The sequence below is a fragment of the Plodia interpunctella genome, chromosome 16 (assembly GCF_027563975.2).
Source record: "Plodia interpunctella isolate USDA-ARS_2022_Savannah chromosome 16, ilPloInte3.2, whole genome shotgun sequence".
Taxonomy (NCBI): Eukaryota; Metazoa; Arthropoda; class Insecta; order Lepidoptera; family Pyralidae; genus Plodia; species Plodia interpunctella.
This window is the reverse complement of record NC_071309.1, coordinates 5,222,259-5,248,833: the sequence shown is the minus strand read 5'-3', so window position 1 is coordinate 5,248,833 and position 26,575 is coordinate 5,222,259. Positions and strand designations below refer to the sequence as shown.

At 34.8% G+C, this 26,575-nt stretch overlaps 4 protein-coding genes across 6 annotated transcripts; 3 read left to right on the top strand and 1 right to left on the bottom strand.

Moving 5' to 3' along the window:
- The first annotated feature begins 160 nt into the window (after positions 1–160).
- Positions 161–7,814, top strand: LOC128676390 (uncharacterized protein). The gene is made up of 6 exons (XM_053756479.2): positions 161–689; positions 934–1,111; positions 2,016–2,373; positions 2,682–2,857; positions 5,001–5,173; positions 6,170–7,814. The coding sequence occupies exons 1-6, from the start codon at positions 431–433 to the stop codon at positions 6,406–6,408; spliced, it is 1,383 nt and encodes a 460-aa protein (XP_053612454.1). The 5' UTR covers positions 161–430; the 3' UTR covers positions 6,409–7,814.
- A 1,092-nt stretch (positions 7,815–8,906) lies between these two features.
- LOC128676276 (ELAV-like protein 2) lies at positions 8,907–10,485 on the top strand. Its single transcript, XM_053756300.1, has one exon. The coding sequence runs from the start codon at positions 9,017–9,019 to the stop codon at positions 9,926–9,928; it is 912 nt and encodes a 303-aa protein (XP_053612275.1). The 5' UTR covers positions 8,907–9,016; the 3' UTR covers positions 9,929–10,485.
- A 1,895-nt stretch (positions 10,486–12,380) lies between these two features.
- Patsas (patsas) lies at positions 12,381–18,372 on the top strand. Of its 2 annotated transcripts, none has more exons than XM_053756295.2 (9): positions 12,381–12,754; positions 13,191–13,387; positions 14,158–14,332; positions 14,667–14,766; positions 15,170–15,435; positions 15,992–16,234; positions 16,707–16,942; positions 17,266–17,521; positions 17,852–18,372. In XM_053756295.2, the coding sequence occupies exons 2-9, from the start codon at positions 13,254–13,256 to the stop codon at positions 18,041–18,043; spliced, it is 1,602 nt and encodes a 533-aa protein (XP_053612270.1). In that variant the 5' UTR covers positions 12,381–12,754; positions 13,191–13,253; the 3' UTR covers positions 18,044–18,372. The 2 variants fall into 2 exon arrangements, with proteins under 2 accessions (XP_053612270.1, XP_053612271.1); XM_053756296.2 differs by lacking the exon at positions 12,381–12,754 and adding an exon at positions 12,916–13,046.
- Positions 18,373–18,537: 165 nt separating this feature from the next.
- Positions 18,538–25,926, bottom strand: LOC128676275 (acyl-CoA Delta-9 desaturase). Of its 2 annotated transcripts, none has more exons than XM_053756299.2 (5): positions 25,566–25,926; positions 23,618–23,850; positions 22,764–22,894; positions 21,365–21,570; positions 18,538–21,074 (listed from the first exon to the last, which is right to left on the bottom strand). In XM_053756299.2, exons 2-5 carry the CDS (start codon positions 23,832–23,834, stop codon positions 20,570–20,572), a joined length of 1,059 nt encoding a protein of 352 aa, XP_053612274.1. In that variant the 5' UTR covers positions 23,835–23,850; positions 25,566–25,926; the 3' UTR covers positions 18,538–20,569. The 2 variants fall into 2 exon arrangements, with proteins under 2 accessions (XP_053612274.1, XP_053612272.1); XM_053756297.1 differs by lacking the exon at positions 25,566–25,926 and adding an exon at positions 24,411–24,617.
- Positions 25,927–26,575: the final 649 nt, after the last annotated feature.

Sequence of the window (26,575 nt, the reverse complement as noted above, 5' to 3'; positions counted from 1 at the left end):
AAACGAAAGCTATGACTAAGCGCAGTCTATATTTTCCTATGTCTGCAGCCGTAGAAAACAAAAACAAAACTTAGGCAAGCATAGATACGAGGAGTTGCGGAGTTGCCGTTGCGTGCTTGCAATTTGACAGTTGACAATTGACAACATGACAACATCACTTTGAGAAGAACGAGACGAATATACAAAGAGGGAGGTACCTAGCAAAAATTTCGATTTTTTTCGTCACATCTGATTCAGTGATATCTTGCATTTATTTATTCAATTCATAGAGCTCAAACGTGAAGTGATATCAGTTCCCAACAGTTAAAATTAAATTGTTTCGAATGTAGTAAACGCAATTTTTGGCGCACCTGTTTTAAAAATATTTAAAAGTTTTGCGATAGATGAAATGGGATTAGGATAAAATAATTATTAAAATCAATACGTAAACATGAATGACGAGAAGCAACCACTTTTAACTGGACCCAGTACACCTATTGATAACGTAGATGTCCAAACTGTGGAATTAGATAATGATCCAACAGTATCCAAAGATGAGAAATCTAAAGGCGAATACAATCCTGCGTCGGAACGATGTTTGGAGCATCCAACATCCAACTTTGATACCTTGATTCATCTTCTGAAGGGTAACATTGGCACTGGAATTCTGGCTATGCCAGATGCTTTTAAAAACGCAGGACTGATGTTTGGTAAATATATTTGTTTTAATGTTGAATACGTAAGTAGGTATAAATAATAAATAAATAATAAATTTGTACCTACCACCTACTATTAAAGTTGTAGAATTTAAATATTTGCTAATATGATCATTTGAAATCTTTAAACATGTCTATAACACTTTGGGACAAACTTTATTTAATACTTATAATTGTTTTGGTTCTGTGTCCAGAACTGTCTCATTGTATTCATATTAATCTTCTCAGAGTTTCACAGGTGTGTTTGGTACACTTTTCATGGGTGTTGTATGTACACACTGCATGCATATGTTAGTGCAGTGCTCTCATGAGTTATGCATAAGGAACCAACGACCGGCTTTAAGTTTTCCCGAAGTTGTTGAGGATGCATTCATATTAGGTCCAGTGCCACTAAGACCTTATGCTCAGAAAATGAAGTAAGTGTTTTTAGTATTGAACAGTTATTTATTTATCTGGTACAATGTAATAAGCAGGTTTAAATTATTTATCCTTTTTCATTGGTTGTATGATTTTCCAATAAACCCTAAATTTTACTGTACTTAATTTTCTTAATTCTGTTAATGTTTTAAAAGGAAATAAACCTCTTTGAAGTTTACGGGCATGGATTTTTTAAATATTTAAATGTTACTAGATGGGGCTTGGAGCTTCGCTCCCATGGGATTTTTGAGATAAATTGTAGCCTATAGCAATCTTGGATAATGTACCTTTCTAATGGTGAAATAATTTTTGAAATTGGTTCACTAGTTTTGGAGATTACCTGCCTCAAACATACAAACTCACAAACACTTACCTCTTTATAATAATAGTACAGATTTGTTATGATTAATAAACAATGTCATCTGGTTTGTCACTGATCTGTGCTTTATCAGTCTGTATATAAATACATGTATAACTTTGATGCTTTATATTTGATCTTTAACTAATAGTTATGATTATGACTAACATTTTTGGTGACTATCTATAACATTGTTGCATGTACCAAGTCTAGATCACACCCATTTGTAAGAAATTTAAAATAAAATCTACCCTAATATTACTTTATTATCCTTAAGTGTAATTAACACTAAAATAACAAACACACCAGACGATTTTCTTTTTTAACATCAGGGGTGTCACACACGCTTTGCCTAATATGTGTTATGGTATTTTATTTATTAGCTCTTTGTTTGCAAGACCATTTCAAACGGATACATGGTAAACATAATGTTGGTGCGAACAGCCCATTGTCCTAATGTCTGGTCATATACATCATAGGCATAAGCTAGCTAAATGCAATAATTTTTTCGGGGTTCAAATATCATCTACATGTTATTGTTTCAGGAATGTAGTCAATGTATTTCTGGTGATGACACAACTGGGATTTTGCTGTGTGTACTTTCTGTTTGTTGCCACTAACCTGCAAGACACTATGCGTTTTTTCCACATTAATTTCAGTGTACACACCTACTTGACTTTATTGTTTATTCCCATATTTTTATTAGCCATGGTGAGAAACCTAAAATATTTGACTCCAGTGTCACTGATTGCTTCAATAATGACTGCTTGGGGTCTAGTTATTACATTCTACTATATATTGCAAGATTTGCCACATACTAGCACTGTTAAGTCTTTCACAAGTTGGCATAAACTACCGTTGTACTTTGGTACCGCCATATATGCATTTGAAGGTATTGGAGTGGTAAGTTAAATGTCATAATCATTATTTAATAATTATCAAGACTTAACATTTATTGATGTGTTTTTACTGGAGAAGTTGCTGTCACAATATCACATTTCTGACATCACTAGCCTAAAAAATGTATGGAGTGGCCATGAATCACTCTCGTTTTTAAAGTATACTGCAGAATGATCAATTCTGATAATTGGCGACTAAACACAGACTAATATCAACTTGGCGTAATGACAATTTAAATCAAATCTGTTGGTGACACATATTTTTTGTACTAATGTTACGGGAATGACTGAATTCATTTTCTTATATTTCAGGTTTTACCTTTGGAGAATAACATGAAAACACCTGAAGACTTTGGAGGATGGAATGGAGTTCTGAACACCGGTATGGTCATTGTGGCTTCTCTGTACACCGCAATTGGATTCTTTGGATACCTGAAGTACGGCGACCATGTCTTGGGCAGCATCACCTTGAATTTGCCTAATGATTTGTGAGTAAATTTGACGTTATCCTGACACTAGTAGCGCCCTTGGTAATCCCGGGATATAAGGTATCATACGTATATGTATACTATTCCATGACATATTCTACCTGTGTACGAAATTTTATTGAAATGCGTCCATTAAATTTTAGCGTGTTGAGTCACCAACATCGAAAATCTTACTTATATTTTAATTGCCAAAGCTTATGAAGATATGTATGTATGTTTGTTACTCTTTCGCGCAAAATCTACTCTACACATTACTATATTTGGTACATGGGTAGAATATGACCTGGATAACAGATGGGGTTCTTTTTATCCCGAAATTCCCACGGGAATGAAGCCCTGGAGCGTAGCTGAGATCCATACAATAACTTATGCCAATAGTCCCGCTAATATTATAAATACGAAAGTTTCAATTTGATTGTGAGTAACAAACATGCTCACACATTTGTGTAAACGTTTTGGCGGTTGCCCTGCTGTGGATATAATTTTAGTTTCATGCTTCAATCACGCAAAATAAATACTACCGTAATCAAATATACTTATAGGTATATTTTTAAAATGTTAAAGTCATTGCATGTTCTTTATCGCTCAGACCGATTAATTAGGTCTGTCCCGTAGTCCTGTCTCTGGTGCGGTAATGAACCAACAAATCATTGCATAAATAATTTGATAAAGATTTGACCAGATTTTCCGTGAGAACCAAATACTTACTCGTATAAATATTTGATAAGTTTAGTTAGATGGTCTGAACTGGTACACAGAGCGGAACTTCGGCCCAGATACATACAGTATCTGTTATTTGTTGATGGAAATTTACCATCTGTCGCCGATTAGCTAAGCGTGTTTAGCTACACTTTGTGCGATAACTTATAAAGTACTGGCACAATACCCTTAAAAATAATTCTAAGATATGAAACGATGTATGATAAGAGTTTATTAGTATCACTAAGGTATCAAGTTTCACCCTATTGTCTATAAATCTGAGACCACTTCTTTGTTTTGAGATCTTCATTTATTGCGATACGATTGTACTACTTTATTATTGACTACCTTTCCCTCATCTCTGCATATACCCGGTTCCACCTGATGACGTCAAACCCTAATGGGAGTGCTAATGTTGCCTAACAGCTGCCTAGGATATGTGTATCTAGTCACCTCATACGAGGAGGATATGAAGGGAGGGGTCCTTTTTTAACACTACTCATTAATACATTTAGACGACCACCTGCCTAATAATATTTGCAAAATATTCTTATGTCAAGTAAATACTATAAAAAGTTTATTTGTTAGACAAATTTAAAAAACCCCGACTTTCTATATTCATTTCGCTACAACTTTTGAACGGCTGAACCGTTTTGTTTTGTTTGATCAAACATAGCTAAGAAACACCGCATTAAAATTAGCTTTCAAATATAAAAATCGCATCCACTTCGGTTCACCCGTTGATGAGCTACGCTGCCACGTACACAGACAGACACAGTTACCACCCCTCTTTTTGCGTCGGGGCTTAAAAATGTAAGTAGGTCAAAGATGAGACTATGCGATTTGTGTCGGCGCCAAGTAACCTATTAGTATGTCTTGCGTGGTAACTTCAATCGGAGCATTAGTGCGCTAACTATATTGCTTGTAGTAAGTGAAAATTATGTGGTGGATGACGTTATCTAGAACGCGGTCTACCCTATTGTAGAAAATGTAATCAACTGAATTGCTATGTTAAATATTCAGATATATAAGTATTTGACAATGACAATATTATAAATATTAAAACATGTCATTCTTTATAAAGTCATATTAGGTATTTCTTGTTCGACATCCAGTCCATTGACATAGGGGCGTTGGATCATGTGTGACAAAATCGACTTGTATCACTGAATGACGCATATACGCATTGAGTGCGAAAATTTTGGAAAAGACTTAGATTAATAATGTCTTAATCCAAATAACGGAATATGATAATGTTGAAATAAATGTTTATGATATTACGAGAATCCTGATTCATATTGTAACGGTTCGTTTCCAATATATTTACTTTTTTTATTATATTTCGTCTTTACCTGTGGAGTGTACAGCATAAGTATTTTTTCAAACTGGATAATATTCAGAAAACAGTATTTCAATTTAAACTCTGACACTTTTTACTTCACAGATTGGCTCAAAGCGTACGAGCAGTGATGGCTGCGTCCATATTTCTCTCTTACGGACTACAGTTCTATGTGCCAATGAACATAGTTTGGCCTTATGTAAAGTCTAAATTGACATCGGAGTCAGCGCTGAAACATGGTGAAGCTGTTACTCGTTTCGTGCTGATTTTTATCACATGTAAGTAAAATTTTCAATTTGAATTCTGTAATCAAAACTGACACTTTTGTAAAAAAGATCTTGTTTTATATTATTTTGTTTCATAAATAATGTAAATCTAAAACATTTCATACATAACGTAAACTTAAAACCTAGATAATATAATATTATAGACATTTCTATGCTTATAGCGTGGGTGAATGAATCTCACATCCTATTCACCCACGCTTGTATCTTATAGGTAGGTATAGTAGGTACACATAGTTATTGCTGATAGCAGTGGGCATTGCTTATCGAGGCTGAAATACAAACACAAAAGGGACAAATAAATTAATTGCATGGATGAATGCGTAATATATCCTTACCTATCATAAATGGCAACAGACCATGTCTATATCCTGTGGTTGTATCCTTGGAAATTTCCTATCGCTAAAATAATATATACAAGGAAGATTAAATAGCTATTGAGGATTTTTCACTGCAACCAACCATGATTTTTGTACCAATAATGTCCTCCGGTCTTGTAGTCTTACTAGCTTACTATACCAAGACCCATTTATATATATTTAATTAGGTTGAGAAAGATTCGTAAAGTGTCTATAAAATATTACTTTCGGGTTTGGTCCAACTGCTAACATCAAATAATAATGGCAATACAAGGTACAAGTTCACTTGGTGATATTCAAAGAGAAGGCATTCAGAGATTAAACCTTTATTTTTCATGTAAAATTTTGAGTTACTTCGTTCGTTAATTCGTTCATAAAAGCCAGTGTTGTTTTTGAGATATACAATCTCAAAAACAACACTGGCTTTTATGAACGTATAGTACTGAAAAAAAATCGAAGCTTGTAAAATAAATATAAAATATGTATAACCAAACAAAATATATGAGAATCAAGGTGATTAGTTCGCCCTAATCTCACCCGTTCACAAGTTGATTTATGGGTCAACCATCACGAATCAAATTTTCTATGGTAGATATGGCAAAAACTTAATTATATGTACTTAATATTTCAGTTATAGCAGCAGCACTAATACCAAACTTGAGCGGCATCATCTCCCTGGTGGGCGCGTTCAGCAGCTCCGCTCTGGCCCTCATCTTCCCCCCGCTCATCGAAATAGTCACCTTCTGGCCCGACCAGCTCGGCACGCGCAACTGGAAACTATGGAAAGACATCGCCCTCATTTTATTCGGAATAACTGGATTTGCATTTGGGACTTACTCCAGTCTAGAGGCTATTTTACAACACGCTTGAAGTACAACGTAATGCAAAATGACGATATGAACAAATAGAACCAAAGAGTTTTCGAATTATTTATTGTAATAGATGATCTGACAATAATTGTGTGTAGTAAATATTTTGATCTGTTTTGCTTTTGAAAGTTTTTTACTGTAGCATTTAGGCGACTTTATTTCAACGCAACATAACTTAAAAGTTATTTAATTTTAAGCTTTTTAAAGTATTAATTCACCTCATAAGACATGATTCCAAATTAATATATTTTCCATTTACATCGGGTTTCCTAGTGAGATTCTAGTTAAAACTTTAAAGGTTTAATAAAGATACCTATTGGTACTAATATATATGGTTTGTTTATGTGATAAAATTAATACTAAATGTTGTATAAATTTAAAATACTATTAAGCTGTGATGATTTAACGTATTCACCTTTGACATAAATTCTTGTTTTTGTTATGAACTGTTACATTATACAATGCTTATTTATGTTGTGATTCTTTTTCAAGAATGTAAATAATATCACGATAATATCGCAAAATAGCAATATTTTATGGCAAATGAACAACAAGAATTTTCGCCTAATCTAAGAAATTAAACAAGATGTTTACAATGATCAAATAAAATATATCAAATACTATATAATCATGACATATAATTTATGATTTTTTATGATAAGTAGTTAATTTTAATTTATTGTATTCAAATTTCGAGCGCTCAAAACAAAAGTATTTTTTTTTTTCATATAATTTATTTTGATTTTTGATCTTAATCATGTTGATAGTAACATTATTTGTAAGCTTAATTGTATGCTTTCCGAGATAGATGTATATTATATTAGCAGAATATATTCTTCAATATAGTGTACACAATAGTACCATATGAAATTCAAGTCATATAATACTGCATCTAAATGGAAGTTTTGTAAAAAATATTATAAAAAAGTTGTTTTAATTTTTTCTGAAATAAGAGACATATCTATAGTCCCAATCTGAAACAAGTTTCGAATTGGTACAAAGTTTAATCTTATTTATTTAACAGTGGTAACCTATCAAAATTGGGGAGCAAAGTGCTCATTTTAGAAGCGAGGCAAGAGTACGACCATTTTTCATTATATGGGGACTTTATCTTTTATTTCTTGAGTCTTCAAAAGTCAAGAAACAAATAAATTTAAAACAACTTAAATAACTGTATGTTATGACTATAAATTAATTTGTGTTAGTGTAATAATTAGATTACTATTACTATGCTGTATAAGTTATACATAACGGTTATAACTAAATAAATCATTCCTTATTATATATAGAAGCACATGTGTTATTTTGGTTTAGACTTTCCTGCTTCATTATTTTATGACGGCTTGTTTATAAATTTATTGATGTACTTATACGACATAATATTAAATAAATATGAGAGCATGAAAATACGTTTTTATTATTTGGTTTTGCCATTTGACATTTTTATATACGCGGCGTCGCCCGCATGATTTTCCCACGGGAACACTACTTATTTTTTTCCTGGAATAAAAGGTCCTTCATTGAAATTTCAATAAAATTGAGTATATATAGTTTGTGGTTATTAACTTGACTGAACTATTGAGAGAAAACTATATAGACGAAGGACGTGTATAAATTCCCGGCCCAATCCGGCTAAGGGCTAAGTTAATTTCATCTCATCAATATCTCATACACTCCTTTAAATAAATTAAATGTTGCTCATATATAGTGGCAGATTGGGCCGGGCACGTGATGAATGTAAGAAAAAATGTCAGCGCTTTGTCTCGTTTCTTCTCTTGTATATGTTTCATAACTTGTTGAGCGAAATGGAAGACATGCTAGTGTATATATAAAGGCACTTAGTATGAGATGAATGCAGATCTTTAGTAATTGAGGGTGTTTAGTACGAGTATTAGTGGCTCTGTTTAGTAAATTCAATTGTTAGCCGTCGACCATCAACTATGGATGTAAAAGAGAAACGCGCTTAGAAGGTACTGAAGACCAAGAAAATTATGGGTTCCCATTCTTTGCGCAAGCTACCAACGCTTGCTTTCGGTCCACTTTGCCATTTTTTGTATAGTCCACTCGCAAAAAAAATAGCACACGCAAATAAAATACACCTTATATTACGCAGCCATAAATTACTTGCACTAATAAGTCGATGTCTGAACACTTATTTTCTCCTAATCACTAATCACCTGCACTAATCACTAATCAAAATACAGGCCATTAGGCAGAGAAAACTATATTTCTCTGTCTACGGCTTTTCGATAACACGCAGACAAAATAGAAAAGGAAATCCGTGAGTAGGTACCTACTACTTTTTTCTTTTCAGCATTCCTTTCTGTTGCATGCAGCGACACATCAATATATTGTGGGTAATAAGCACCTAAATCTATGATGAGCACCATTTCTTTTGCCATAAACATAGACAAACTACTAACATATTCTTTTTGTAGCCATAGTCAAAAACATACATAGATCGCTGTGTTGGAACGGATTAATGTAGCTGTACATACCTACTCGATTTTGTAAAGGGAGCAGAAAGGTGGGACGTGGAAAGTTTCTGAACGAAAAAAAGAAACTACACCTACTTTAGGGAAATGTCATTTGCCGACAACAATTAAAAAATGTCGGAATCGTGTCAAGACGGTACAAATTGTCATGGAATTAACGATTATGGACCCGATGAATCGCCCACCAAACTTATTGTCAATTACATTCCTGAAGTCATGACCCAGGATATGATGTATTCATTATTTTCTACAATGGGCAAACTGGAAAGTTGTAAACTGATCGCAAACCGAGGATACGGGTTCGTGGAGTACACTTCACCAGAAGACGCTGTAAAGGCACGCAAGGCTTTCAATGGTCTTCTAATGCAGAACAAGACGTTGAAAGTGTCTCACGCACTTCTCAATCCGGAGTTGAAGCCGCCCTCGAAACCGGAAGCAGACTGGAATCTGTACGTGTGTAACCTGCCCAATGAACTGACCTTGCAGGACTTACATGGACTTTTTGCACAATATGGTAAAATAGTAAATTCGCGTATAGCGGCTGGTATAGCATTTGTTCTATATGAGCATCAATATGAAGCAGAGAGGGCCATACAAAATACTAATGGCAGCACTCCACCAGGCTTTTTACACCCGTTAACTGTTAAGTATGCTAATAAAAGTAACCCTAATAAACATAAAAACAACAATAATAATAACTTCTCTAGAAATCCACTGGTAAAGCCGTATCATTGGATCAACCACATGGGTCCCATGGGTGATCACAACTCTCCCAGCACTTGGTCTATTTATGTTTATAATATTGCCCCGGAAGTAGAGGAGTTAACGCTATGGCAATTATTTGGTCCATATGGTGCTATTGTATCAGTAAAGATTATAAAAGATCACCAAACAAATAAGAGTAAAGGGTTTGGTTTTGTGACAATGAGGAATTATGACCAGGCGGCCATGGCCATACAGGCAGTGAACGGCTACGTCCTGCATGGCCAGCCGCTGTCTGTTAGCTTTAAAACTCAAAAGAGATAATGCTATGACTTTTATTACTAATTCCAATATCAACATTAAAAAATGGACAAAAAGAATAAATAAATACCTTATCATCAATTTGCCTTAAACAAGTATTGCATAAAATAAAATAGTACCAACTCCCAACCGTAACTACCATAAATGTAAGGTATGTCAACATTTGTTGAAATTATTATATTACTTTGAGCTATCAACATTGTTAAGTTTGTTTCTTATATTATGAATAATAATTTATTCAGTTTGCTCGTTAAAAGTTTAGTAGAAGTTTAAGATGTATTTGAAGATGATTGTTGTTGGGAAGTTCATTATCATTTGTGAGCTATGCTTCATTATTTTTATCTATTATTTAAGTATAATAAACAATTTTAATGAAAGTGCTTTTACAAGATCTTACTAATTGATAAGCCACATTGAGATGTTTAATCAGCTACTAGTTTTAGTTGTACACTTTTTTATAACATGATGTCTATGTAGGTAGAGAAACGAAATCTAGATTATATCATATTTATACATTTAGTATAAAATTTGCTGAATTAAAGTTCATTTTCACAATTTTACATATTGGGTTTCAATTTTATAATTTCGTAACCATATTAACATATATAATTTATTATTTTTTAGCATTCAAAAATCCATAATATATAAAATGTGCTCAGATGATAGAGAAAGTTATCAAATTTATTTTAAATAATTATATAAATTGTGTAAAATAACTTTATATCTTTCTCAAAATATACTTACATTCAAAAAATTCATCTTATGCATTTGTACGAGAAGTTTGTTTCTTATATTATATGTATGAGATGTATGAGAATATACCTATTTCAATAAATTTTAAAAACTCATTTTTGAAATAAGTATATCTATTGTATAAAATGGCATTTAACAGAAACAATTCTAAATGGCAATTTCTAAGAATAAATCATTCCAACACCTTTCTGCGGTGCCCAGAGATGAGTACTTACGCCCAGTTTATTCCCAAACAGTCTGCGTAAAACCATCTTTAAGTTGACTGTCATATCCAGCAGCATGGTCATTCAATAACTCTGCTTAGTTAATATAAAAAAGGTTTATTACCCTGGAATTTATTTTTATATATATTTATGGGCTGGCAAAAAAAAAATCGAAACATCATTAGTAAGATAATAAAAATCACATACATCCTAAATCATAATACCACAGGACGATAATCCTATAGAAGATTGCATCAATATTACCGATAATATAACCGGTCAAGTGCGAGTTAACCTCTGGTGAAGAGGGTTACATACAAATTATAGAATTCTTATAGGTTTTCCTCTAATCTACTCATAATTAATAACAGTATTTTTTTCAAAATTTTAGGCTTAGTTCGAAGATTAGGGGGCGTTGCCAGCAACGCCAGGAGTGTCATACGCGCGAGTACGTATGGATTTTGTATGACGGTGTTATTAAAATTTTAAACGATTTTTTTAACGCGCTAGTTTAAAACCACTAGCTCCATGGATATGTACATGGAAATAAGAAATGTTGTTGTTCAATTAAAAATTTGCATAAATTTTCTCGAATTAATTACTATTTTCTGAGACATCTATATCCATGAATATTTTACGATAATAACAAAACTAGGTAGGAACATTACATAATGTTATTATATCTGGGGATCCTCATAACGAACCCCTTTTTTATATACGACAGACTTTAATGACACAATTTAAAAACTTTTTTATTTCCTTATTTACTCCCCCGAAAATCAATCACCTTACTTGAAATTTTAATTGATTTGATCCAGTATAATAGATTCGGAACAAATTGGCTGTCACAGACGGACGGACAGCACGAATGGTCCTATAAGGGTTTCTTTGTATTTGATTTTTTTTGTATGGAAGGCTAAAATATGTATGCATGGACAAGTTTTTCCATTAATTTTCCCCGGGCGGCCCCTAGGGATAGTGTTATACAGAACAGTGAGAACCATTCTCCAAGTAAGAATCTGATAGGATCGAGGGATTTAAAATAAATATTATAAATCGCTCGGGGAAAACCATAATACCTAGGTATACCTTCCTCTTGAATAACTATCTATTTAAAAAACCGCACCAAATTCCGTTGCGTATATGTTTTAAAGATCTAAGCATACATAGGGACGGACAGACAACGGGAAGCGACTTTGTTTTATTTATACTAACTAAATTAAAGTAATGATTTAGTAGCAGCGGACCCTGGTCTCCGACGCTCAACGGCTGAGGAAGAAATCGGGAACACGCTCAGATGAGAGAGAGATAATGTAGTAAATATAATAGGTATATATCTATATTGTACCTAGGTACAGTTACATTGTATATTTAAATAATATGTCGATGATTTTGCTCAAATCTCTTTTCATGGTGTTCTGAAAATAATATAGGAGAATGTTTGATAGTTACTCAAGTTTTCATGAAATTTGGTACACATATACATATAGGCAGAGGTAGAGTATGTAGCGGAAATTGCAAATAGGGTTCATTTATCACAAAATTTCCATTATAGCGTGACCTCGTAGGTACCTACATTGTCTGATCCAGATATGAGTTAACAAGATAATCATTTAATTAAAGTCAATTTTAGCGCTCCACAGTTTTCGGAATGACAGACAGACTGCGACAAACCAGCGCATGCTCAGTAACGTCCCTCGTCAATCAATATATAACGTGCATTTGTCATGCTACTGTGGTCTTCTAGTAACTAGAAACTATTTTGGGTCGAAGGTAAAGTTAAGAATTCACAGTGTATTCGTGTGGTAGTGAGGCCGTGGCGGACGGCGAAAACTCTGCGGTGGCAGGCGGCGGCCTCGCCGTGAACAGTAAGGTAAATCGATTTTATAATTGTAGTAAATAGTATATACTTTAAAGTATTTACCCAGTTAATTGAATAATTTATAAGTACTCATGTTTTTATGTACGAGACATTTATTTTATTAAGTTTTTATAATGCGCGTCATTTGTCCCAGGTAGAAATGACGTTTATAAAAGCTGAAAACTTTCTGTGATGGATGATGATCCAAACTTCTTTTTCCTTATTATTTGTGTACTTAACTAAGCTGTTATTTTATAAACTTTTATGAAATAACGGCTGTCGCGGAACCGAAGTCTTGGTCTAGGTAAAGTACCAACAACCTATGTACTTAGGTTAGGTATTTATCCATTAGAAAATAGAATGTGTCTGTCTTTTCATTTTTAAATTCCAAATAATAATAATTCTTTACAAATTTCAGAGAAGTAAAATTTGATTATCGTAATTCCAGGTGTATCCCAGCCCTGGGGCGGCCCGCGGCGTGTGGGCGCTGCCGCAGCCGCCCCCATGCAGCATGGCCGCGGAGGAACCCCTCCCGCCATGCTCGCCCCTCTCCCCGGACGCTCCCCAGGCCCCGCCGAGGACCATAGCCAACTTTAATCATCACTCAGATCTGCATCAACTCATCTTTGAAGCAGTACGCTCAGGGTTAGTAGATTGCCCACTAATTTTGAAAACTATGCTACACTAGATTTATCTATTATTTATGATGCTAATTGACCGAGCGAGCGAGCTCTTCACATTCTACTTGGGGCAAAAATACATTTTTTGTATGTATGTATGAATGTATGAACGCGATAAGCGTTACAAACATTCATACCTTTCGAACCGTTGGTTCGATTTTGGTGAAATTTAAAAGGTATGTACTTAGGATCTATCCATGGAATTGTTAAGTTCGTGGAGCAACAAAATCGGCTAAGCGGTTCCATACATCTATCTTTTATAATTAAGTAACTAGGTATAAGGCATTTTATATGTAAAAAGATAAAGTAAATTAAAAGGTTTATTTTGACAATTATTACTACACAAGCATATTTATCCTTGTGATTAAAAGTTATTTCATCATCAAGGTAATTTCATGAAGATACATAGATTTGTCCTTTACAGCATATAAATTGCATTAATAGATTCTGAAATATGGTGGATTTAAAAAATACGCACGCCATATTATTTTATGTAGGTAGGTAGGTTTACTTATATATTGTTGAACACGGCAGGCGCCGGCCGTGAAAATACGAATAGAATACGAATGCCAAAAGAATAACTATGAAAAAGGTGTTTTGAGACATTTGAAATTATATCTTACATGTAAAGAAATTTTGTATGATGACTACTAATGATGATGTATTTTGTAACTGAATCCCACTTCCATAGATCAATAAAAAATATTATAATAGTGTCTACAATATATGTTCCAGCGAAGTGTCAGAGATTGAGCGGTTGGTGGAGAAGTTGGGTGTGGAGGTGTTGAGCGCGCGCGACCAGCATGGATACACGCCCGCGCACTGGGCGGCGCTGGACGGCAGCGTGGCCGTCATGCGCTACCTCGTCGAGCGCGGCGCGCCCGTCGACCTCTCCTGCCTCGGCACTCAGGTATATAGGTATACATATCGTTTTATTTTACACCTCTTATTTTCCCCAGTTTCCTCCCAAAAAGTAAGGTGCAAACTCAACTTCAGGATAGTGTTTGGAAAATCTGGAGAAAACTTATGCATTTTATTTTTGACATAAGTAGTCAAATAGCCAATTGTAAAAACACAGAAACCTCCAATTAGTTGCAGGTTTGCCTTGTCCTGCTGTTCCATATCTTTATGCCACTGTAATATTATTTATACATATATACAAGCAAGTACTTATAGGAGATACTATACTTTTTTAACTTTTAGATATTTAATATTTGCCCAAATCATTACTCTGGTTCTCCCAGGGCCCTCGGCCTATTCACTGGGCCTGCCGCAAGGGCCACGCGTCAGTCGTGCAAGTGTTGCTGCAATGCGGAGTGGCTGTCAACGCCGCCGACTTTAAAGGTAGTTACATATCGTATAGCCCAAATAAGACTTCCGTCAAGATCAAGGCTAAGGCCTCTCTTTACACCTTTAGTGTGTTATTATTTATTACCAATCGTGTTATTAGTTATTACCAATCATGTTAGAGCCCGGCCCGGAAAACGTTGCGCTCCGCCGTCCGTTGCGTTGACGTCCATCGACGGATCAACGCAGATCATATCAATCAAACCTATAAGAACCTATAAACCTATAAAAAAACAACGGAGCTGCAGTGTGCCGCGTCGTTGCAATCACAGTTGCAATGGAACACGATGTAGCAATCGGGCCGCGTTTTTAAATAATTAAATTTTACGTCGTAACAAATATGATTGTTTTTTTTTCTTTCTTAATAACGACCATGTCACAAGAATTTTTATTTGTCTAGGGTTGACACCTCTAATGACGGCTTGTATGTACGGTAAGACCGCCACCGCCGCATATTTGCTGGGCATGGGGGCGGCCACTAGGCTGTCGGACATCAACGGCGACACAGCCCTGCACTGGGCCGCGTACAAGGGCCACGCGGACCTGGTCCGCCTGCTGATATACTCAGGGGTGCCTTTACATTGCACGGATAACTTCGGCTCGACACCCCTGCACCTTGCGTGCTTGTCAGGCAATCTCACTTGCGTGCGTCTACTGTGTGAAAAAGTGAGCGAGTTTTTTTAATAAATAACTACTTACTGCTGCTACTGTAGTTAGTTACATAATATATTGGCTAGTACAAAAAAAAAGTCATATAATAGTAATAGCCATATTATATTTATACGAAGAATCACAAATTTTGGCACTCACCTATAAAAACAACATAATTTTTTCAGCTTAGTTACAAGACTTACAAGGCTTGTTTTGCAAAGAACTAGACTACTCGGTTTCTAAAGTACTTACAACTTGGACCTTCGCAAGCACTATTATTGTATGTACTTACATATTTCAACTGAACCGAGACTAGCACTAAGTAAAACTAAACAAATTATACAGGTTTAGTTGATGCTTATTTATTATCTTTATTGAGGCAACAATCAGTCGTGTACAAAATAATAACTTATAACTACATTACAATTTACATTCAACAATTTATAGACCTACAGTGCCGTAAATATCTAATTTATATAATAAAAAAAGATTGCATTACATGGCAGGAACTAAACAAAAATATTACACAAGAACTAAGCTACTAATAATGTTCATGTTATAATATTTTTAGGTAAAAGCTGAATTAGAGCCACGCGATAAAAACGGCAAGACGCCCCTGATGTTGGCACAGAGCCACAGACACGCGGAAGTGGTGAAGCTGCTGCAGAAGGAGATGAAGAGGAAATCTCACTGGATGCCGCCCCTGTCGGAGCTGTGGGCCCTGCTGTTCGGGGGGGCCGGACAGTCGAAGGGCCCGCTGTTGTTCTTTCTTATATCTGTGCTGCTTTGGGGATATCCTATGTATGTAATTAGGGTAAGTTATCATCTCTATTTTTAATATAAATATATTTAATCGTAGCATAAAATAAGTATTTTTATGAACATTTTCAATCTTACATTCTCATTAGGTATATGCAACATATGCAACAGGCACAACTAATTTCGAGTTGCATCATGCGACCAATAGTTGTAAAAAGATTATATAGTTTTTAGTCAGAAATTTTGATTTGACTGTGAAAAATATAATCATAAATAAAAATAAAAGATCGCGGAATGAGAACCTCCTTTTTTGTAGTCGGTTAAAAATAGACAACAGAATTTCAGCCAAACGTTTCTTGCAAGATCTCTATGGAATTTGTTACGGAATAAGTTTATTTGTCATATATCTAATTGAAATAGTTTATTCGTTATTAAATATAAAAAAATACTTATGAATAACCAAATAAAACAAAGTTCTGGGCAACTAGGCCTCCACTCAGAGATTACGTATTACATTACAATTACAGTGTATACCGCTAACATGGAACACGCTGCGCCTCTCGCACTACTGCTTCCTGTACTGGAACGGCATCATGTGGCTGAGTTGGGTCATCGCCAACAGGCGGGACCCGGGCTATATACCGCAAAACTCCGAGACCTACTACCGAGCTATCAGGCAGATACCCTACTACGACAAGTGGAAGAAGAGGAATGTTATTTTGTCAAGACTATGTCACACTTGTCGATGCCTTAGACCGTTACGGTGAGTTACCTATCCGTTTACGAAAATTTAGCATAAATTTTCAAACTGAGATTTGAGTTGTTTTTGTATTAAAATTTATATCATGTATTTTATTGAACGTCCTTCTCGACTTCAAGTGTAGTGTTGTCACACGAGTATATTTCATTGCGTAGTAAACTTAATTATAGCGCTCCGCTTCGTGACGCGCGGTAATTCCGCCAAATATGTTATTATTATTATACACTAAATTTCATTAAAATCGGTCCAGCGGTTTAGTTGTTAAAAAAATGTTACAGACTCTCACACTATCGAATGAAAACTTGATTTATGGATTTTGTTGACAGGGCCAAACATTGCCGGATCTGCAAACGTTGCGTCGCATACTTCGACCACCATTGTCCGTTCATATACAACTGCGTGGGCGTGCGAAATCGCATGTGGTTCTTCCTGTTCGTGATGAGTGTTGCCATAAACTGCACACTATCTATATATTTTGCATGTTACTGCTTGCTGTTGGAAGGTTTCGGACTTTTGTATGCGCTCGGGCTGTTGGAAGCAATCACTTTCTGTGCGCTAGGATGGATACTCACGTGCACTTCAGTAAGTACTAACTAATATTATAAATGTGAAAGTGTGTTTGTTTTTGTCTTTCACGTCTTAAGATTGTCGGTGTGGAGATAAGTAGGTAGTTGGAGATTGACATAGTCGCGTGCAGAGCCGCGAGGAACAGTTTGTATTTTTCTAAGTCTTATGACTTGTCTGAATGATTCGTGGATGGTCAGAATCAATATTCAAGAAGTTTGTAAAATTACAAAATTCTTCTGAGGTTACATAAATTCCTGTTGTTAGGAATGTTTTTTAGAGTCTAGTTTCCTTTTAGCTAGATGACGATTTTCAGTTTTTATATAAGCCTATTTGACTGTTTTTCAGATTTTACATGCGTGTATGAATTTAACAACGAATGAGATGTTTAATTATAAGAGGTACCCCTATCTCAGGGACAAACGAGGGCGGTACCAGAATCCCTTTTCACGGGGCCCTATCATGAACCTGATCGAGTTCTTCGTGTGCCTTCCGGATAAGTGTGACGAGCAGGACATCTTCCATGAAGAGTCTATATGATACGAAATTAATGTATAGAAGTTAAAGCCTACTTTTAAGATTAGCATTTTCACATCAGATGATATCAAATTGCTTAATTGATATTTTCTATGCCATTTGTGTGTGTGCCTATCATTTATTTTCTGAACTGCTTATCTGATTCACATGCACTCTGAATCTAATGTATTGACAAAAAACCACGATGATCGCAGTTTGAACGTAACAATGAAATAAGCACAAAGAAAGTGGCTGGCCGAATACACTATGGTTTATGAGTCTAATATAGCTATACCTTGTTGTTAAAAGAATGTTAAATATTTTAATGCTTAATTAAAACGTGATATTCTTGACTATGTCGTTTTATTATTACCCCACAATAATTAGTCAAGTACTAATTATTGTGTTCAAAGAAATTACCTTTTTGCAATAAAACAGTTCAAAGTTTAGTTGTTTCAAGTATTTCTTTACAGAAGGTTTTAGTGTAATTGATTGAAAATAAAAAGAAGAGAAAGACATTATTTTCATAATAATTTATTTCAATATTTCCGAACAACAGTACATAATACGCCAGCGTGAGCATTTTTACTACCTTAAAGTAACATTTGGTACTAAATCCATGAAATTATAAGTTTATCGTCACAAACTGTGCATATAGAAATTTGTGCAAAACAATTTAATGGCTTCCTTATTTGAATACCCACCTTAGCTTTATATCACATGTCATCCGCCATCTTAACACATCAGTCAGTACACGTCGTTGGGCACAATCCAAGTAAATACAATCACATTGCAACTTTATGTGTGCCCATACAAAGTGTAATATTAAACTTATATACCACATATGCTACAATTAAATAAATATGTTAATTAATTCTCAATCAGTTAAACTGTTGGGCCGTTATCCTAGGTATATAATAAATATTCCACAAACCATGCTTATTTTTTAAAAATGCAACGCGACTAGTCAACTATCACTACGTTTACGCAGCTTTTTGCCAAATATGTGGTCTATAATACTGATGTGTACATATTCGTATCATCACATTGTATTCTGAACAACAAATAGCTTTGTAATATTAAATTACAGAAAATAATTCACAATAGCTATAGTTATGTAACATAATGTTGCTTCTTCGCAATCTACCTACACATAAATGGAAACCAGTCACCATATAAGTAATATGTATAAAGGAAGATCGAATAGTTAAATTATAGGCCAGAGGTAATTACAATACCAAATGGGCTTGTTAAAAGTTCTTTGTCCATTTATCTGTCTCTTAGCAGTATCTTCAAATAGAGGCGCAAGTCGCAACTAGCAGACTATATCATTTACAAACCCTCGAGTATTTTTTTATCACCGACAGGCCTTCAATGCTTTATTAATCTACGTCATTAAAATATTGTACAGATTTTGTACTTTGTAAATTATTAAATGTATGCATAGATAAAATATGTCTATAATTCTCATTCGTAACATCAACATACATTGCAAATTCTTTATCAGTCCTAAATTTAAAAAAATACGCTTTTTAATTTCTGTCTTTGAATGTACTTATCTCAAATAATACAGACGATGGCTGTATGGGCTTGATCCCTTTGCCTTTCCATTTGGATAAACTATACCAAAAAATATCAAATAATAACATTGGATGTTTGTATAGGGTTTTTTAAATTGGTTACGTAAGTATATAAACATAAGCATAATAATAGCATAACATCCACAAGTAATGTAGAAACAAAACCTTCATTCCGATGTTTACACTCACTTTCGCATCATCAATCTAACTTGATGTGAACGATGACATGATTTCCGAGGACATTGGAAGTGTTTACATCGATAAAATTGGTGCTGTGGAAGATTTACGAAAAATATTTTGAACTACTTATATATATACACTAGGGAAAAACAATGTCACGTGCATTCTATACTATGTTTAAACCATATAGTATGGGTATAGTATTTAGGGCATGCAGAACCGGTTCCCGTTTCCCGCTAGTACAAATATGCAAATAAATATATAATTTCTTCTATCAAGATTTTGAAAGATACTAAAACTCCCATCAAAAATAAGTGAATAAATGAAATAACATTTCATTTATTTCTCAACAACATTGAAATGTACGCTTTCGGAATGTTTTTTACTAGAGGAACCAGATGTATATGCCCAAAATAATAATATATCAAAGGAATCACTATGACTTGATTGCGATTATGTAATCACTTATGAAGATATTGACTCCATAATTATTGGATTGAAGGGGTAAATCCATTTCTTAAACACTAGTTATATCTATCACTGCCTCAAAACGCAACAAAACACATATACCTACGTATGTTCAATGAAAAAGCGCATGATATTAAATTCGTCATTGTGTTGTAAAAAAACTGTTCAAACAGTTTTGTTAATGATTCTTAATTTTTTGCCAAACGATAAAGATGAAGTTATTATATTTTATTGATCTCTACCGAATAAAACGTGTGAAGTATGAAAGTGTAATGTGCTACATAGATCTATATTTTCATGTCATTCTCATCAATAGACAAGTTTACTTGTCTTTTGGGTGTAATGTAATGGCAGCATCCATTTCTTCGCGGGCGTGGTCTTTGTCGCCCCAACCCCAGAGGTGGTGCGAGCCGTCACCAGTTCGTAGAGCCCTGGTTTTTATGATTTCGTCAGAGACCGTTTTAAGGTCATACGCCCACCCGATTTTGGCAAAGAAGTTGATGAAATTGGTAGTGAAGTTCAGCCTATTGTTGCCGAGTTCGGCCGTCTTGTAGTCCCAGGGGAAGGTGTGGTGGTAGTTGTGGAAGCCTTCTCCGAGGGCAAAAACGGACACTGAGATATTTTCGGAAGGCTTGATGGCCTTGTCGTAGGGTTTGTCGCCCCACTTGTGGGCCGCGGAGTTGACGAGCCACGTCACATTGAGAATGAAGGCATACCGGAATAAAGCGGCCACGAAGAAGGCGTTGTTCCAGGTCTCGCCCCAGAAGTAGACGGGGATCACGGTCGGCAAGATGAAACAAGTCAGGGGCATCAAGATCAGGTAGTATCTAGAAAAGAAAAACAAATAATAATTCAACTGTATTATGAAGTAGTAATACTAGTCTTGTTTACCGTTTATTGACCTGTTCAATAACCGGTAGTAAACAGGTGAGAACAGAAACAATGCTAAATAATATTTGACATACATATACGTAAGCACAGACGTTTACGAGTACTATATTAAACGCCATTACAATGATAATAATAAATTAGGGTTCACATTGATATTTTAATTTAATAAAAAAAAGTTCTAAAACTATATTTACGAGAAAAAAGTTAGTTAATAGTTCTAACTTACTTCTTCTGGAACCTGAGGATGGGGTCAGCATACAAATCGCTGAGATCGAGCCCCTTGCCCTTCCTCTTGAGCTCGGGATGCTTCCTCACGAGCAGCCAGCCGATGTGGGAGAAGAAGAAGCCGCGGGTCGCGTTGTGAGGGTCGGCGTCCGTCTCCGAATACTTGTGGTGCATCCTGTGGTCGCGGGCCCAGTCTATTGCAGAGTCCTGAAGCAAACATTTACTGTTTGATCCCACAGATTTTATAAACATGAAATCTTGTAAGATCTTTTCCTTTTAGTCTTATGACTTAGGTAATGAATAATATCTGACGATACGATCTAATGTCTTGAATAAAATAAAATACCAGTGTTAGCAATAACACACTCTTAAAGAAAGAACTTTGTATGTTCATTATAATTTTGCATAAAAACTATTACCAATCCAGATAAGATGAAGCCTGGAATCACAAATTGGTGGTTTACAGCCCAATATTCAGGCGGAGGCCGAAACCCAGGCCTCAGCTAGTTTGGGTACAATGATATCTGTGGTGATAGATCATATCATGTACTTGTATGATAATGAGACACTAAGACACGTTTGCTCAATTGACCTACAATGTTATTAGATGTCAATGACTATGTATATTTTAAAAGAAACCCGAATTGTTTTGCTGCCTCATTGGGATGATGAATATGTATTGTGTTAACGTCGTAAACACACATCACGTGCATACGATGACAAAATATGTATAAAGGTCGTTTACGCTACATATAAGTATGTATTTGTTTATTTTTACTAGCTTTTGGCCGTGGCTTCGCCCGCGTGAATTTCGCTGCAAAAGTAGATCAAACATGATTTTCATATAAACCCCCAATAATAGTAATTGGGGGGTTGATTTTTTTTAAAAAGGTAGCTTATGTTTGAATGGGGAGCACCTACTGTAAGAGATCTCTACATAGGACAAATCCACCATTGTGCATGTATCTTTCTTGTATTCATTTGATTTATGTTCAAACAACAAAATTATTACAAACAAGCAAAGGCTGTGATCCAATTCTATATTCATAACATTTCACAAAATCTGATCTTGACCCAGTGAATGACCACATTTAAACAAGTAATAATAATTAGTCCTCTATTTCATGAATCACTAATGAGATTAGATTAAATTAGGAAGTAATTAACTAATTTACCACAATACCTTTAAGAACATCTCAATTTTAAAGTACTAGCTGCGCCCCGTGGCTTCGTTCCCTTGGGAATTCCAGGTTATATTCTACCCATGTACCAAATTTCATAACAATACCCCCAGTAGATTTTGCATTAAAGAGTAGTAAACATACACACATACATCCTCACAAACTTTCACATTTATAATATTATTAGTAGAATAACTTTTTCTTGGATTTTCTGCTCACCTGAAATGCCAGTGTGTTGAAGGCGACCAGGATAAGTCGGAGAGGCCATTTAGCTTTGTAGGACTTGTGGGCCCAGAGCCGATGGGCTCCTGCAGTGATGCCCAAACCAGACATCACATATAGTATGTAGGCTGTAAATAATACATATATTACAAAATTTGGTCTTTTCTTCACAAAGAATTCAACCATAATATATTCAACTGAACAATATTTTTTTTAATATTCATTATGTAAAAAAATCTCTTTTACATAATGAATATTATGTTAGTTATCTTTTTTAGGCACCTTGGCCTATAGCCTTCATGTTATAACAATGGAAGTTGATATTTTTTCCTTTCAAACTTCCTTTGCCTATATTTGTATTGGTGCCAAACCAACCAAACCAACTTTATATTTGTTAAACAATAATGCGACAAAAACATCACTATGTAACCAAGGGATAGCTAACAATATCTAATCTGCTAACTTTTAGATATATCTACATTTTACATTTCATAGAAAATTGTATATTACTTAGATAACATGGCAATATATTGTTTAATATTCATATCATTAGCTATGAAAGTAGATTAGCTAGATAATTTTTAAAACACCTGTGTACTTTTTTGTTGTCAGTTATCTTAGATAGCTGATAAGTATTATCATGATATATTCTAACGCACATTTATCATTATACATTATGGCAATATACTGATTATAATTCATCATGCACATATAATGATGAATTTTGCAAGAGGCTTAACTGCGGAAAATAGTCCTCAAGGGAAGTAAAATGATAATAAAATGTTTTCTCATGCATAAGCCGGAAAATTTGTTAGTTGGTATTTAAATATAAATAAAATAAATAAACTTACCAAATACATCAGTTTGCCATTTAGCATGGAATAAGAATAAATAGCCACCATATAATGCAGCAATATGGAGATATGCAAATAATAAAATATTTCTCCAGACATATTTCTTTGGGTAGTTGTCTGCTTGCTGGATGGGTGTGTGAGGAAGGGCCAGGTCTGGAGTTGCTGCATCTGACTCGAAGAGCACCCCATTAACATCTGTAGCGTTTGGAGCCATATTAACAGGTTTTAGTCTGTAACAATGGGAAGAGGTTAATAAATACGAGACATAGTTTTATTCATAACATTCTGAATGAACCATCATTATTTCCCGAAAAAGATTTTAGGTAGGTAGTTAGGATTATACACCGAATACAACCACAACAGGGATGCTTGCCGAAGGGGAAATGCAGAAGTAGGAAAGTGGAAACTGGGCTCCGACTCTCAACTGGGATGAAATCGGACAGCACAAATATAAGAGACGACCTATGCTGAATCATCTATCTTATTTTTAGTTAAATCTTAACTTAAATCAAAACTATTTTATTTTTACTTAAAATTAAAGTTAGGCAAGTAATCTTAAAACTTACCTAATATAATTTACATTTTAAATTTAAATTTTGTTTTAGGTAAACAAGTACACAAACCCACAGGAATATCGATTCCTGTGGGTCATACTTTGTTTACCTAGCAAAATATAAATTTAACTATAAATTATAAGTTTGAAGATAACTTGTAATCGCAATTCGTACGTAGTAGGTATTAAGAAACAATCAACACTAATTCAGGTAGGTACCTAAATTACACAGTTTACCTTCGTGCGCAATTTTCAATTTCATTTTTGAAATTCATTTTTATTCTCACTATGTATTATGAAAAACGTGAAATCTTGTGTACTTGAAATATTTCTCTTATAAGACTTCCCGGAAAACATTTACAGTTATTGAAATGCAAACTTCTCTTTTACTCTTGAATTGAAAACGCAGAGGAAATTCCTTTCCCTTCCTTCCGAAAAGATTAGATGACATTACAGGTATTTGACACCGCCTGACATTCATCGAGAAAATAGTGTTGCGCAATAAAATTAAAAAGGGTTACCTAACTACCTACCTAACATTATAATATCATATGGTAACTGCAAACTTTTTCTAATTCAACAAATTTTCAACAAAGATAGATGGATTGACTACTAGATATGTACCTAATATGATGAACATGAAAATTGGAGAAAAAGGATGGATACTTGATGCTCTTTCACACAAACGCGAGAGTTTACTCGACGATTTTACCGAAAGTCGATTAAATCATTTCAATATGTTAGGTACGTACATGGGTAAGTAAATATTTTTTTTACGTGCAAACCGGGGCAACATTTTCTTATTTTACTTTTCTGGAAAAAAGGGGCACCATTATCAAGTTCTGCCCAGGTTCGAAATAATCGTAGATCCGGGGCATGATAACAACAAAGTACCGTTTCAGATTTATTGTTTACTAGCAGTAAAGCTACCGTCAAAGTGGTGAAGTAAAATATTTTTACAAACAAAACAATTTGGGCGAAATTTACAATCCGATCCGAATGCGACAAGTGCATGTGTATTGCACAACGTCAAAGAATTAAGATACCGCTACTCTAAAGGTATCTATTTTAATAAAATAAAATTAGGTATACATTCTTAAACATATAAATGTAACGTAACAGATGGCTTCATGCCTTATTAGGTACCTACATAATGAAAATCGAATTACCTAAATATTTTAAAATATTGCATTTGTACAGCTAATTAGGTATAGGTACTGCAGTTGCATAAACGATTCGAGACCTATATTTTTTAAAAGTAGGTCCTTACCTATACATATAGAACGTATATATATGTCTTACATTATTTTAAAATAAACATTTCAAATAATTTCAAAAATAATTGATAAAGTTTATAGAATAAGTAGCACATCGAAAGTTTACTAAACTTACCAAAATATAAGTCCGTAATCAAAAAGTAGACCACGATCAATGACTGACAGAATAGTAATTTACACAACACAACACTTTCAAGTAAATCACTTCCCTTGCGGCTTGCCGGCTTGCAGATTGTAATGTAATGACTTTTATTTGAAGATCACTTATATATATGATAATAAAGATTATTCATCGCTAGCCGGTTCACGTGTTGAACTATGGACCGGGCTGAGGCGTGTTTGATTGCAGACAACTGTCTGCAGCGAAATGAATCGCACGGTTCGAGATCGCTCACAGGTCGCGCGGGTCTCGGCGATTGGATAGGAGAGTGGCGCGATCCTATGGCCACGTCACTCGCCCACCACACGCCGGTCACGAAACAAACATGAATGTGATCACTCACTCACTAGAGCCGAGCCAACCGAGCTACTACCGTTACCGTAAATATACTATAGGAGTACAGCTTAAAAATAAATCAACCGGCCTACCTGACGTTTATCCCTTTGGGAATGCTGTTGTGGCATCTCAGCTGTTAAGGTTTTTTACTCCTTGGTCGCTTCGTACGAAATCCAAATAAAGATATAGAGGTAGTCTCGGGCTCTCTTTTTGTTTGACATTATTTTTTTAACTAGTTACCTAATCTATCATAATAAAATATTGTTATATTTGTTTAAATTGGATGAATGTTTGTTACTTTTTCACGCTTTTGTTTGTTACTTTGTCAGATTTCAATAAAATAGTAAATCGGTTGGTATCTAAAATATCACAAGTGTAGCACGTGGATGTCACGGTTACGATTATATTATCGTATGTTATAGTTTTAGCTGGTTACTGTATATGAAAAATTTATAATTAGATACAATATATATATGAATCACGTAAGTCGACCTCGGTGGCGCAGTGATAAAGTTCTTGCCACTGAACCGAGAGGTCCCGGGTTAGATTCCCGGTCGGGTCATGATGGAAAATGATTTTTTTCTGATTGGCCCGGGTCTTGAATGTTTATCTATATGTATTTGTTATAA